This window comes from Solanum tuberosum, unplaced genomic scaffold (genome assembly GCF_000226075.1).
Source record: "Solanum tuberosum cultivar DM 1-3 516 R44 unplaced genomic scaffold, SolTub_3.0 scf00589, whole genome shotgun sequence".
Classification (NCBI taxonomy): domain Eukaryota; kingdom Viridiplantae; phylum Streptophyta; class Magnoliopsida; order Solanales; family Solanaceae; genus Solanum; species Solanum tuberosum.
Genome location: NW_006239511.1, coordinates 1 through 13,816, shown reverse-complemented (window position 1 = coordinate 13,816; position 13,816 = coordinate 1). Strand labels below are relative to the sequence as shown.

At 35.0% G+C, this 13,816-nt stretch overlaps 1 protein-coding gene across 4 annotated transcripts in view; it reads right to left on the bottom strand.

Annotated features, from left to right (window-relative positions):
- The window catches only part of LOC102602146 (UPF0505 protein C16orf62 homolog), a 38,875-nt gene extending 25,137 nt beyond the window's left edge, over positions 1-13,738 (bottom strand). For all 4 annotated transcript variants that reach the window (XM_006365886.2, XM_006365887.2, XM_006365888.2 and 1 more), the window contains exons 1-7: positions 13,480-13,738; positions 6,708-6,929; positions 4,632-4,662; positions 3,989-4,173; positions 1,979-2,135; positions 1,227-1,323; positions 239-408 (exon numbers count right to left, since the gene is read on the bottom strand). In XM_006365886.2, coding sequence (XP_006365948.1) covers positions 239-408; positions 1,227-1,323; positions 1,979-2,135; positions 3,989-4,173; positions 4,632-4,662; positions 6,708-6,929; positions 13,480-13,593 — 976 coding nt within the window. In that variant the 5' untranslated portion in view covers positions 13,594-13,738. The remainder of the gene's footprint in view (positions 1-238; positions 409-1,226; positions 1,324-1,978; positions 2,136-3,988; positions 4,174-4,631; positions 4,663-6,707; positions 6,930-13,479) is intronic.
- Between the last annotated feature and the right edge of the window lie 78 nt (positions 13,739-13,816).

Here is a 13,816-nt window from a genome sequence, read left to right as displayed (position 1 = left end):
TTCTACCCCCCCCCCCCCAAACCTCACTTGTGGAATTTCACTGGGTATGTTGTTGTTGTATACTACTATGTTGATTCATTAATTTTTCATAATTGTAGTTCGCATGACCGCTAGAAGCTACAACTTGCTGAGTCAAATATGTGGCAAATTTTATTAGCAAATATGAACACACATACGTATTTGCACTAACGTTATAGCTATCCATCATGACTAAACAAGTAAACTACACAAATGTTACCTATGTCCCGTTGAGGCAATTTTTGTGCACAATGGGCCAAATATAAGCGGCAATAAAACGATGCTAGTGGATCTGCAATGCCTCTTGCCATCATAACCAGTCGTGGAAGATTATTGGCAGGTTGTTCCGAAAGGAAACGCCAGCAATGGCATATGGCCAGCTCCAAGTATCTGTTCACAAGAGTATTTGTCAAACAGAAGACCAACAGAAATATAAACTCGTGAACAGTTTTTCAATTTTAAGAAAGAAAAGAAATGAAAAAGGTGATTTCGGTTTTCTCCCTGCAATGATATCTTGTATAGGTTGCAGACACTTCGCTTTTCTAAAGAAAAAGAGAAGAAGAGATCTGATAATTGATTACTCAATCAAGCATGTTGGTATTTAAATAGTTTTACAAATAAAACTTAAAAGGAAGAAAGAAATTTTGAGTTCTAATTACACAATCATAGGGATTCTAAAACCTTTTGCATATTTATAATGGGCTCTTGACATACTAACAATATTTAATTCTTAATAACTGCCAGAAACTGCTCAGCTGATATGGAACATGAGCACGAAACTACAAATACCAGAGGTGGAATTCTCATTGAAAACTTCAAATCATTTCAGTCTAGAGGAGGAGGCAGAATCTACCTTACTTTTATGATTATGATGAAAGCAGTTGCATAGAAAAGCCACATGGCAATGTATCCTAGATAATTTAAAATTCACCATGCTATCACAATACAGAGATAATCTACAGCTTGCATTCTAACAATTTTTCACTAGTGAACCGAGATCATCACTTTTGGAAAAATTCAAAGATCATTCCTTAAATATGTCAATTTCCAATAACTCTATAATGCTTCCAAATCCATTCCAGCATCTCACCTAACGACATTATGTTAATAAATAATAGACACCTTAAGATAAATTAAAGTAAAAAAAAGAAGCAGAATCACGAGTTATAAAGACACAGGCTAGGAATTGCAAGAACTGAGGACCTCACATGCGTGGCAGTAGCTCGCGGATGGAACCAACTTTGCAAAACCAGTTATAGCAGGTTTCTTTGGCTTCAGCACAGATTTCAGTTGCTTGAAAGTTACCTGTTACAGATCAAGTGCATCTTTTAGTAAGAAATGGGACTCAGAAACCAGAACAGTTACATCAAGGATATCAGAATACTGAAAACAAAGAAGAAACAAAATTTGGAAAGATATCTTAGAGATTGGTATACTAAAGACATTGAAACCTTGTCCTTCAACTTAAAAATAAAATTTTACTAATGAAAAAAAAATCCGCGCAATTCTGATTTGGAATGTTAACAACACCACAATTAACTTATCCAGCATCGCTTCACCATATAACCATCCTCTTTGACTATGATTAATTATAATGAGAATTGGAGATCCTTAAGGTGCCAATGTCAGGCTTAGCAATAAGACAAATTTCATAACTTGTTACCGAGATATCTACTATTCTAACCGTGGGCCTAAGGATTCTACAGTCTTCCATTACAATAAACAGTGGCAGACTGCTCTAAGTCATCCAAACAAAATCAATTAGAAAATCTTACAAATTATTTCCAAGTTGATTTATACACAAGGATGATGACAAACTTATTTTACACAAACAGTACATTAGAGACTAAATTTGAGTCACAGTAAAAGCACATATGACAGCAGTGGACACCGGATACTGGTAACTAGGTGCCAGTTGGCCACGAGGAAGCAGAGCTAGAGGTAAATGTGAGGGATATACCTGGTAAATGGACTAATGTCCCATCTTCAGTATATTCAGCTTTCTGCCTGATGCGTTCCCATACCATATCCCCTAACATATCTAGTATTTCTGTAGCTAGAACAAAAAGTGTTGGATACAATTGTAGTACAGATGTGTCCGACAGTAACTTAGCAACCTATTCAAGAGAAATCAAGACACATTTAGCTAAGAAATGAAAGTAGAATTGCCAACAGGCCACGTGATGTTATAGAAGAGTCTTAAGTTATTATATCTGTGGTTCCATTAGACCAGTTAACTAATTTGATCCTTCATATTTTTATTATTTGTTTTACTGTTGAAATCAATGAGAAGAGAAGAAACGTATACTGTTAAATGATTTATAAGAAAGCAATTCAATCATGTTCTTTTTACTGTTTATTTTTCTTGAAATTATGTTGATCTATCAGATTATCAGGTTAAAGTGTGTTGTACCTTAACAGATGAATTCATCTTTTCAGTAACAAGTGTCATCAGTTGGAAGCAGAAAATAAGGGAATAGTCTGCAATGTTTGTCTCAAATCAATGTGGAGATAGAACTAAATTGGACTTATTGTTGATTGATGCTATATGTTTGAACTAGGGATGAGCATTCAGTCGGTTGTTTGGTTTATAGAAGTTGGTTCGGTATTTCGGTTTATGGTTTGGTAAAAGTGAAAAAATCAATCTGAAATTAGTTCGGTTTGTTCTTTTATATTTATTTTGGTTCGGATTTTGGGTTTGGGCTTTATCATGCTAGCCTTTTTCAAATCTTCTCCTGACTGGTCATTCAATTCATCAGAACTTGTGGTAGCATAAAACCGTAACTTTTGCTTCCTACCAATGTAGTTTTGTCAGATAACATTGTTCATGTAACATAACATATTGGGAAATACTTCTACACTTGATACTTGATAGTTCAAAACTGACATTAATATTGCACCACAACTCATCTTTTCCTTATTCTGAAAAGCCTATAGACAAACACTGGAGGGAAGATATGAAAATTTGAAAAGAAACAAAGTGAAGATATGAAAACACAGAAAATTAAGAATTAAAATCCCCGTTCTTAATTTATGGCTCACAATGACTCAATGAATGTAAAGGAAATAAATCAGCAAACAAATAACATAAAGAAACAATTAAATTATTTTCCTTAAACTTCCTCTATTGGCACACTTGTCGAATGTTTTCTCAGATTTTGAAGAATGAAATAATTTCTTTCAGTTATCCTTCCAATCCTTTACAATATCCCTTCTTCCCTTTGGATTCATGCCAATTTCTCACACTATTAAATCACAATGGTTGAGCACGTTACTTACAAGTACAAATTTCGATTTTTCAGTTTGACCGATTTTATTTCCTTAAGAATGAAAACCGAACCGAATAACTGAAATTTTAAAAAATTAAAACTAAAAAAATAAAATATTCTGTTCAGAGGGTTTTTTGGCTTGAAAAAGCCCATCCCTAGCAAACTTGAAACGGACGGGTACTTAATTAAAACTGAAGTCAGCCAAGTATTACTAAATAGCAAACTTGAAAGTTGAAACTGACTTTTTGAACAAATACCAAATAAATTTTTAAATGGACGGATACTTATCCAAAAACACTGATCACTTGATCAGGAATAACCTGAGTGAACTTGACTGAGCTATGACCCAATATTAAATACTCCATTTGTTTCAATTTGTTCGCCTTACTTTCCTTTTTGGTCTATTTAAAAAAACTGTCTCTTTCTTAATTTGACAACTCTTTAATTTCAGAATTTCACATGGCATATATAAGGCCACAAGATTCAAAAGTCTTTTTTTATTTTCTTTAACTCTATGCCGAGTCAAACTAAGACAAACATATTGAAAGGGAGAGAGCAGCAAGTTTGAAATTGACTTACTGTATGAATACCAAATAAAATTGTTAAATTGAGAGGTACATATCCAAAAAGAACGATCACTTGATTGGAAAGTTCAGAATCCAGCAAGAAGCAAATGTGACACAGTTTAGAACAAAAACTACCTTGATTGACAAATTAAAGGAGGTTACGCGGTCACTTGCATGCCAGGCACGACTAATTTCATCTTTAAGTTCAGTTAAGCGTGAGACATACTCCTGCAGGGTGATATATTTAACACCTTCTTCAGCAAATCTCTGAGGATCATCTAGCTCCTCTAGATGTACATTTGCTGAGGGTTTCTCAGGGCCTACAATATTTTATCATCATAGCAATTATTGCCGATTAAATAAAATAGTTAGTCTACCATATCAAACAAGTTCAAATGATACCCCCTTTACATTTTTCTTAGCTGCATTAGAAAATAAAAGGATGAGAGAACTTTAAAAGTCCATGAAAATAAAGAAAAAAGCTTTATAATCACTTCTTTTGTCCTGTTTTATATGAAAAATCTTTGATTGAGCCACACAGATTAGGAACCAGATGACTTAATATTGATTTTGCACAGGTAGAAAACATTTGAAGTAGATTTGGATTAGGTATGCAAGTCATTTTTAAATGAAATAATGTATTGCAAGCTTAAATCAAAATGTTTTAAACCTTGTAAAATGTAGAATATTATTGGGTGACAACATATGTAATTAATTTGGGACACTTCAAACTAAATAATGAGCCACATAAAGAAAATATAGTGAGGATATATCATACCCTTGCCTGTCTTCATAATTGAGCTTGACAGCTGTAAGGAGCAATAAAAAAGGTCATACAGAAACCCAGAACAGTATTAAAACTGAACACAATAAAACACTGATTAAAATTTTGTAATTTTTTTTGTTGACACCCTAATTTTTCTTCTTCTTAACTTTTTCCTTCTCTTTTCTGTTGTTCATTTTAAGCAAAAAAGCTTCTGACTTGATCCAAAAGGTAGACAATGACAATATATTAATCTTAAGATGAAAATATATTAATCTTAAGGTAAAAAAACCAAGAAATTCACCACCATTTGCAATTTGCTGCAGTGTTAATAGAGTCCACAACCCTCCACCCAAAAAGAAAAACTTAAAAGAGAAGAAGGAAACCAAAGCACTTTGGGACAAAACAAACACAATTTCATTATAAGATGCAGCTAGCTACTGCATCATAATAAAAGAATTTCCATCTAATCCATTGAACTTGAACATAAATAGAAATTGATAGCTAAACCTTAAAACAAATTTAGGGTGTGCTTGGTATGAAGGAAAATATTTTCCACAGATTTGTTTTCTTAAACAATAAGTGATTTTCTTCCTATGTGGTGAAACAGCTGAGACTGTTAACCATATATTTTTACGTAACCACTCCTTATGGTGTTAGCCTCTGGAGGTCCATCAGAAGCTTGTGGAATGAAGTTAAAAGTAACTCAAAGGCAAAAGTAATGGATGGGAATAAGACCAGATTTTGGAAGGACATTTGGCATGAGAAAGGCAACATGGAAGATCTCTTTCCAGACATCTACAACCTAATCATGTTTCAACAAAGTACTATAGCAGATCTTTGGTCACCACAAGGATGGAATTTCATTTTCAGAAGAAACCTTAATGATTGGGAAATAGTGAGAGTTGCTGAATTCTTAAACACTGTGAACACTTTCACGGGACTACAGCCAGGTGAGGATAAATTATGGTGGACAGGAGATGACAAGGGAGTGTTCAAAGTCAACAAATCCTACAAGTTGATGGATCAGACAGATCAACAGTGCTCAAGTTGGCCTTGGAAGCAAATATGGAAGAGCAGAATCCCTCACAAAGTCTCCTTTTTTGTCTGGTCAATGGCTAAGGAAGCAGTCCTTACACAGGACAATGTTATGAAGAGGGGGAGAACCCTGTGTTCTAGGTGCTTCCTATGTGGTGAAACATCTGAGACTGTTAACCATCTATTTTTACATTGCAAGTACACCCATCATCTGTGGAGATTATTCCTAAGCCTCAAAGGCATCTCCTGGACAATGCCCAGGAAGGTGGCTGAGGCATTATTATGCTGGGAGGAAGCAGGTGTACATGCCAAGGATAGAGGTAGATGGAGAATTATCCCGGGGGCTATCTGGTGGGCTGTTTGGAAAGAAAGGAATTCAAGATGTTTTGAGAGCATAGAGAACAATGTGCAGAAAGTTAAACTAAACTGCATTTTACTTTTAGTCTTTTGGTGTAATCAGTTATACTCTAATGACACTGTCTCTATTATTGATGTGTTAGACTCAATTTAGACGTAGAGAAGTGAAATCAGGAGTACTCTTGTATATAAGGTTACAGTACGACCCATGTACTGTTTTGTGATATAATACAAAGTTACCAAGTTCAAAAAAAAACAATAAGTGATTTTCTTAGTTATTTTATGGTATTTGGTAAGTAAGCAAAAAGATATTGTCCTAAGAGCATTTCTATGTAATCTAGGAAAACACTATGGGGTGGGAGGGTAGGGGTGATGGGGGTGGGATGGTCAAGGGGTTGGGGCGCTGTGGTGAGGAAGAGAAAACGATCAATGTCATTCATGGAACTTGTTTTTCATACTCGCTCTAGGGAAGTTATTTTCCTATTTATAAGGAACTTGATTAACAAAATATTTTGATCAACCAAACATGAGAAAATTGAAAAACATTGGAAAAGGGTTTTCTCCGTACCAAACACACCCTTATACCTCAAACTATAAGAAGACCACTGTCAAAGGATCCACCAAGATCACCTTTCTTTTGGACAATTTGTAAGTAGCTCAACAGCATGTGTGTGAAGATTAAAGTGGCATACTAACCGAAGAAATAGAGATCATTTTGGAGACAGGAAATTTTTGCATCAAGACTTTCTTGTAAGATGTCCACTCCTTGCCCAGAAAATGAATAGCAATATCTCTATACGGTTCACCTGCGATTTCAGTAGACGTTCTTCCTAAACCCTTCATGGAATCCTCTGGTTTTCCATGATTCTCCCTTAATGGATCAAAGAACTCGTCCCTGCCATAATCCGTACCATCAACCTACAGACTCAACCAAGTGATTTTAAAATTAGGAAATGACAAAACATCTGAATATGCTAAGAAAAACAGATCCCGTGATCAATCATAGATTAAGGTTATTGACTTAACAATTGATGGACCATGGTGGTATATTGGTATCACCATTATAATCTTTTAAAATATTGAAGCACTAACAGCGGGTACAAGTTTAGCTACATATATGGCATACATAATCATCTGATTTCTTTTCCTGTGCTGGTTTTCCTCTTTTTCAACTAGCTTTTAAGTCCGTTCTCTTATAGGAGTAGTTTCTTTTTGTCTTAAGTATGTCTTCTCTATTTCTGTTTTTTAAACTGTAGTGTGGGAACCAGCTCGCTAACCTATTTTATCGAGTGCATGCATCTTCTTACAAGTGTGAGCTCTTCCCACCAAAACTTAGGCAGAAAGGATTAGGGTCTCCCGTGTGCTTCATTACTGCACAGGCTTGGGTGCACTTTGTTTGCCCTGAGTCTTAACATAAGGAGTACGGGAAGTCCAACTATAACCTGCTCTGGTGAAATTGCATTGCCTATATCCCAATAAAGTAGAAATCATGTGAACATGTTGAAATATTGATGTGAATAGATGGCTTGTAAGCATTGGACATTGTTCCATTGGGTGTGTCCATTAAGCTGTTATTTCTGTTAAGTTGTTAACTCTGTTGTATTAAGCTTAGCTGGCAGTGAGCTGTCAAAAGGTTATTAGTCAGTTAGGTTGTTATTGGGTGATTAGTGAGTAGATATTTTAGGAGTGGTCCACACATGTATATAAGGGTGTAGATACAGCTGTAAAGAGCAGTTCTGCTCATTTTCTCAATACAGAATTTCCTTTATCTGCTTCTTCCTCTTCTGAACTCCTCCATTTATTAGTTTGTGAGCTTCAAGCTCAAACTTTACCATGGTATCAGAGCAGTCAATGCTGGCTGTGTAGACAATTGACTGAGACTAGCTCAGAGTTTGTCCGTATAGCTAGATCTATTTTTTGTTTCAGATATCGAAGATTCATCAATGGTGGCAAATAAGATCGATCAGAAAGATCCTCTCTACATAGGTCCCTCAGATGCTTCAAGCAGGGCTAATCCCTATCAAACTAACTGAATCTGAGAATTATGGAGTGAGGAGCAGATCGATGAGGATCTCACTGTTGGGAAAGAGAATATGGTTTCGTAACAGGCTCATGCATAAGGGGACTGTATAGAGATGAATTACATGAGCAATGAGAGACATGCAATGCCATCGTACTGTCTTGACTGATGAGTACAATCAGTGAGAAACTTCTTAGCGGAGTTGTATATGATACCAGTGCTTTTGCAGTTTGGGCAGATTTGAAGGAACGATTTGACAAAGTATATCGAATGAGAATTTATCAGTTGCACAGGGAAATCACAACTCTCTCACAAGGTACTGATTCTGTTTCAACCTATTTCCCAAAATTGAAAAATGTATGGGGTGAATATGATGCTATTGTACCTTCACCAAGTTGTGGTTGTCCTAAATCAAAAGACTATGAAGACCATCAATAACAGTTGAGGTTAATACAATTTTTAAGTGGATTGAATGAATCATATGAACAAGCACGTACACAGAGCTTGTTCAAAGGCGCTACTCCATCTATAAACCAGCTTGTGCTATAATAATTGAGGATGAGATTCAGCATTCAGCTTGTTTAGTTACTGTGAATGAGAAACCAGATCCAATAGCTATGCGAGCCTGTAGAGATCAAGGAACTCAAAACTATAATCAAGGAAATTCAAACTATAGAGGAAGAAAGGTGTTTTCACAATGTGAATATTGTCATTTCACTGGACATACCAAGGAGAATTGTTACAAATTGATTGGCTACCCTGCTGATTGGAAACAAAGGAGGAAAATTGGAAATGGTAATGGCTATCCTAAGGGAACATCTGGTCATGGCAATTCTGTAGGATGTGGGAACTTTGGAACACATGGAGGTCAGTCTAGTAATTCTGGAGGATATGAAAACTTTGGACCACATGGAGGTCAGTCTAGCAACAATGGCCAACACTCTTTTGCTTAAGCAAAAAACATTTCTGGAAGCCATGGTGATCATAATCAGATTGCTTCAACTAGTCATGATGTGAATAATGTTTGTGTGGCCAAAGGACAAGTTTCACAGATGGTGAGTACAAGCAGATATTGAATCTATTGAGTAAGGATACAAAGGAGATTCAAACCAAATAACAAGCATCACTACTTGTTTAATGGTTAATGATTTTTCAAATGACTGGATAGTAGATTCTGGTGCTTCTTACCAAGTAGACATCTGTTGACAGAAGACCATAGTTTGGCCAAATCACAGAAGTATAAGGTGAATTTTCCCACAGGAGAGAGGATCTCACACATTGGTGAGGCATCTATGTTTGGAAGGCAAGAAATTGACTTTTGTACATAATTTGTGAAGATGGAAGAACGCCATTTTTTCATTAATGATGATGCATGTTGTGCTCTTTTTTATGAAGATGGGATGGGGTTGGGAATTTTTTTTACTTCAATTTTATACAATTTATTTCTTCTTGAATTTAATATTTATTCAATCAAATTTATTGCATTCACTCGCTTTAAAAGTTGTAATACCACGCACTCCATCCGAGTTAGCACTACAAGCCACATAAGTTCGCTCAATAATCAGAGGTGTAAAGGTTGAGTTTTATTGGGTTTTAGTGTCTAATTGGAAAAGTCATGAGTAGAAAGGGTTTAGTTGACAATCCGAGCCAAGTATAAGGGTCTTAGGCTATTCCGTCTTTTCCTAATAGTGCCTCTAGAGCATCTAAGTCTTTTGATATTGTGTAAGAGGGTCTGGATTACCATGATACTTTTTCTCCTATTGCCAAGATGGTGACGATGAGGTGTGTTATTTCCCCTCCAAAGGTCGATCTTTATGTCAAATGGATATTAATAATGCCTTCTTATAAGGTGATTTGTATGAAGAAGTATATATGGAGGTATATATGGAGATGCCCGAGAATTTTGGCCTGTAGGGGGAGAAGAAGGTTTGCAGATTGCTCAAGTCCTTATATGGCCTCAAGCAGGCTTCCAGACAATGGAATATTAAACTTACAACTACCCTCTTGAATGCAGAATTCATCCAGAGTGTACATGACTATCCTTATTCACTTTGAAAAAGAAGAGGGGAATGGTGATCATCTTGGTGTATGTTGATGGTTTACTAATCATTGGAAGCAATGTTCAAATGATTCATGAGGCCAAAGAAGTAGTGCATCAGCAGTTCAAGTTGAAAGATTTGGGAGAGCTCAAGAATTTTTTGGGCATTCAAGTCCTGAGATCCAAAGCTGGGGTCATTCTGTACCAAAGGAAGTACATATTAGAGCTCATTTCGAACATAGGTCTCACTGGTGCAAAGCCAGTGTCTACTCATTTAGAATTCAACTTGAGGTTGACTACCTTAGAGTTTGATTAAGCTACTGTCAATATAGGAGATGCAGTCTTGAATGAAATCACCTCTTATCAGAGGCTGATTGCGAAGCTTATGTATGCTACCATCACTAGACCTGATATCAGTTATGCTGTCCAAACTTTCAGTAAGTTTATGCAACATCCCAAGAAGTCACACTGGGAGGCTACCACTAGAGTGGTTAGATATTTGAAAGGTCCAGTTGGTCAAGGAGTTTGATTGCAAGCTCATCCTACTGAAGAATTGACTTGTAGGTGTGACTCAGATTGGGCTACGTGGCCCTAATACAAGAATATCAGTAACAGGTTATGTGGTTAAATTTGGGAGTTTATAGTGTCCTGGAAATCAAAGAAGTGGCAGACTGTTTCCAGATATTCAACTGAGGCTGAATACAGGAGTATGGCCACAGTTGTGGCAGAGGTGACCTGGTTGTTTTGGTTGTTCACTAAACTAGATGTTCACATTCGGATGCCTGTCACAGTATTGAGTGATAGCAAGTCTGCAATGCAGATGCCAGATAGCAGCCAACCTAATCCTCCATTAGAGGACTAAGAACATAGAGATTGACTGCACTTCATTCGAGATAAGATTAAGGATGATTTGGTGGAAATAGTGTATGTTCCTACACAGCAACAAATAGCAGATTTGTTGACTAAGGGTCTAGGACAAAAACAATATCATCACCTGCTGGGCAAGCTTGGTGTTCTTAACATATTACACCCTCAAGCTTGAGGGGAGTGTCGAAATATTGATTTGAACATGTGGCTTGTAAGCACTGGACATTGTTCCATTGGGTGTTTCCATTAAGCTGTTGAGCTGCTAATTCTGTTAAGCTGTTAACTCTGTTCTATTAAGCTTAGCTGCCAATCAGCTATCAAAAGATTATTAGTCGGTTAGGTTGTTATTGGGTGATTAGTGAGTAGATAATTTAGGAGTAGTCCACACATGTATATAAAGGGTATAGATACAGTTATAAAGAGCAGCTCTGCTCATTTTCTCAATACAAAATTTCCTTTCTCTTCTTCTTCTTCTTCCTCTTCTGAATTCCTTCATTAATGAGTTTGTGAGCTTCACACTCAGATTATATCAGAACACAAAAAACTTGAATGCAATTCTAACTTATCTACTTCTTAATAACTTTTTTTTTTATAATGAAGCACTGAGATTTACCTGTAACTATTTTACTTAAAATTTTCATTTTGAAATTTTACCCACATTCTATTTTGGCTAATCTATACAGAAAAATAGAAGATTTAATCATGATAATGAGTAGTTTGGCCATGAAATTTGATCCTGGCATTTGGCCATGAATTTTTTACTTTTCTCCATAGTTCAACTCCGGAAAACGCGTTTCGCCATAAATTTTCAACTTGAAGTTAGAATTTTCTAGAAATTCAAAAACAACAAAAAGGTGTTTTCACTTCAAATTACTCACAAAAAAGTCCAAAACAACTCCAATTTCTATTCATGACCAAACACAAAAAATTTAAAATTCATTTTTTTCACTTTGATAAAAGGATAAGGGTATACTTTGATTTTTATGATTAACTTTAACTAATATTATTAAAATCAGTTTAGATACTAATTTGATACATTAAATATCAATATTTTTTGGTACCTCAATGCATGTTTTTATTTGATGTCAGTTTTGATATTGGGTTGACTTCAATTTAGATTACAGGTCATTTAAAGTGTCAAATACGTATAAAGTGTTCATTTAGTGTATGTATTGATATTGAAGCTTCTACGAAAAAAATATTTTATTGTGGAAATTGATATGTAAAATGGTATACCCATTTCGTTTACTATGAAAATGTAGGATACAATCAAGTATCTTATGATAATAATACACAATTTCCTAACTTGGTGAACTAAACAAAGTATGCTGCTCTTTACTAATGGATACCATTTTTATTCACTTTTCAAACAATAATAAAAGATATAATAATTCATGGGGTATCGAATTTCATACAGTAAAATATTTATATACTAATTTACATAATTTTTTTATACAGTAACACTTATAAAAGATATAATAATTTACAAATTTGTTGGATAAAATTCATACTTATTTTATATAGTAAAATATTTATGTATACTAAGCTAAACTTACTAATTGATACCAATATGTTTACACTTTTAAACATCAATAAAAAGTATAGTCCACAAATTTGTTGAGATATCAAATTTCATACAATAAAATTTTCATGCATACTAAACTAAACTTTTAAATTTTTATACATGCTGTAAAAATTTCTTTATGAACCAAGAAAGATGAACAAATATCGTTGAGTGTGGGTGATATGTGTTTTCTTTGAAAAATAGTAGAAAGATAGTGAAGAATTGATAATGATGTGGAGAGAGAAAATTTACTGTTGGTTAACAGGGAGAAACGTGTTTAAGATAAAAAAAATCCCTTAATTGTAGTAATTGATTAGTAAATCCATTTTCTCTTTCTTAATAATTATGCTAACACTTAATAAATTAAAATATGTTAGGGATAAGGGTCTGAAAAATACCCCAACTTTGGTCGGATTTGCTGTTGCGATACTAAACTTTCATGAGGACCTATTACCTCCCTAGACTATTTAATATCGTATTTTAAACATATATATTTGTCCACGTGGACATAAAAAATAATGCAAAATTATAAATAGTAATGTATCCACGTGGACACAAATATACCTTTAAAATACACTATTAAATAGTTCAGGGAATAAAAAATACGGTATTAAATAATCTAGGGAGATAATAGGTCCTCATGTTTAGTATCGCAACAGCAAATTCGACCAAAGTTGGGGTATTTTTCACGCCCTTATCCCTTTGATAAACAAAATCTACTTTTTTTTCTTCAAATTTTTCACAAGGAAACATGGTCAATAACCAACTTAATTATTCAATCATGATCATATGTAGTTTGTGTTCATTACTTTGTTTAAAACCCTGATCATACTGAAATTGTTCACCCTAGATTCCACTTTTTGTACAATTTATCACAAAAACTTAATACTTTACAACATTCTCCATTGATTCAAATGCAAGCAGTAGGTAATAAGTTGCTGCGATTAATATAAACGAGGAAGAGAAAAACAAATTGAACCTGGTCAGACGACGGTGATTGAGGAGAGAGAGGATGAGTCTCTGCTGCCACACGAGAGAGGGAGTGAACTTGTTCTTCAGCTTTGTAATCTCGATGTCGAAATTTGAGTTCCATGAAGAATCAAAGTGCTGTATTTGCCAAATTGTGCAATTAGCTACACTATGCTAAGCGGTCCGATTCGTGCAGAAGAGCAATCAAAGAACAAATTCTCAAAGGAAGAATTTCATAGAGAAAAGAGTCAATTTTGGGAAGGAATACTTATGAACTATAGAAAAGGGCATGATATAACTTCAACTTTGTCATATATATATACTAGATATAGGACCCCGTGCCAGCA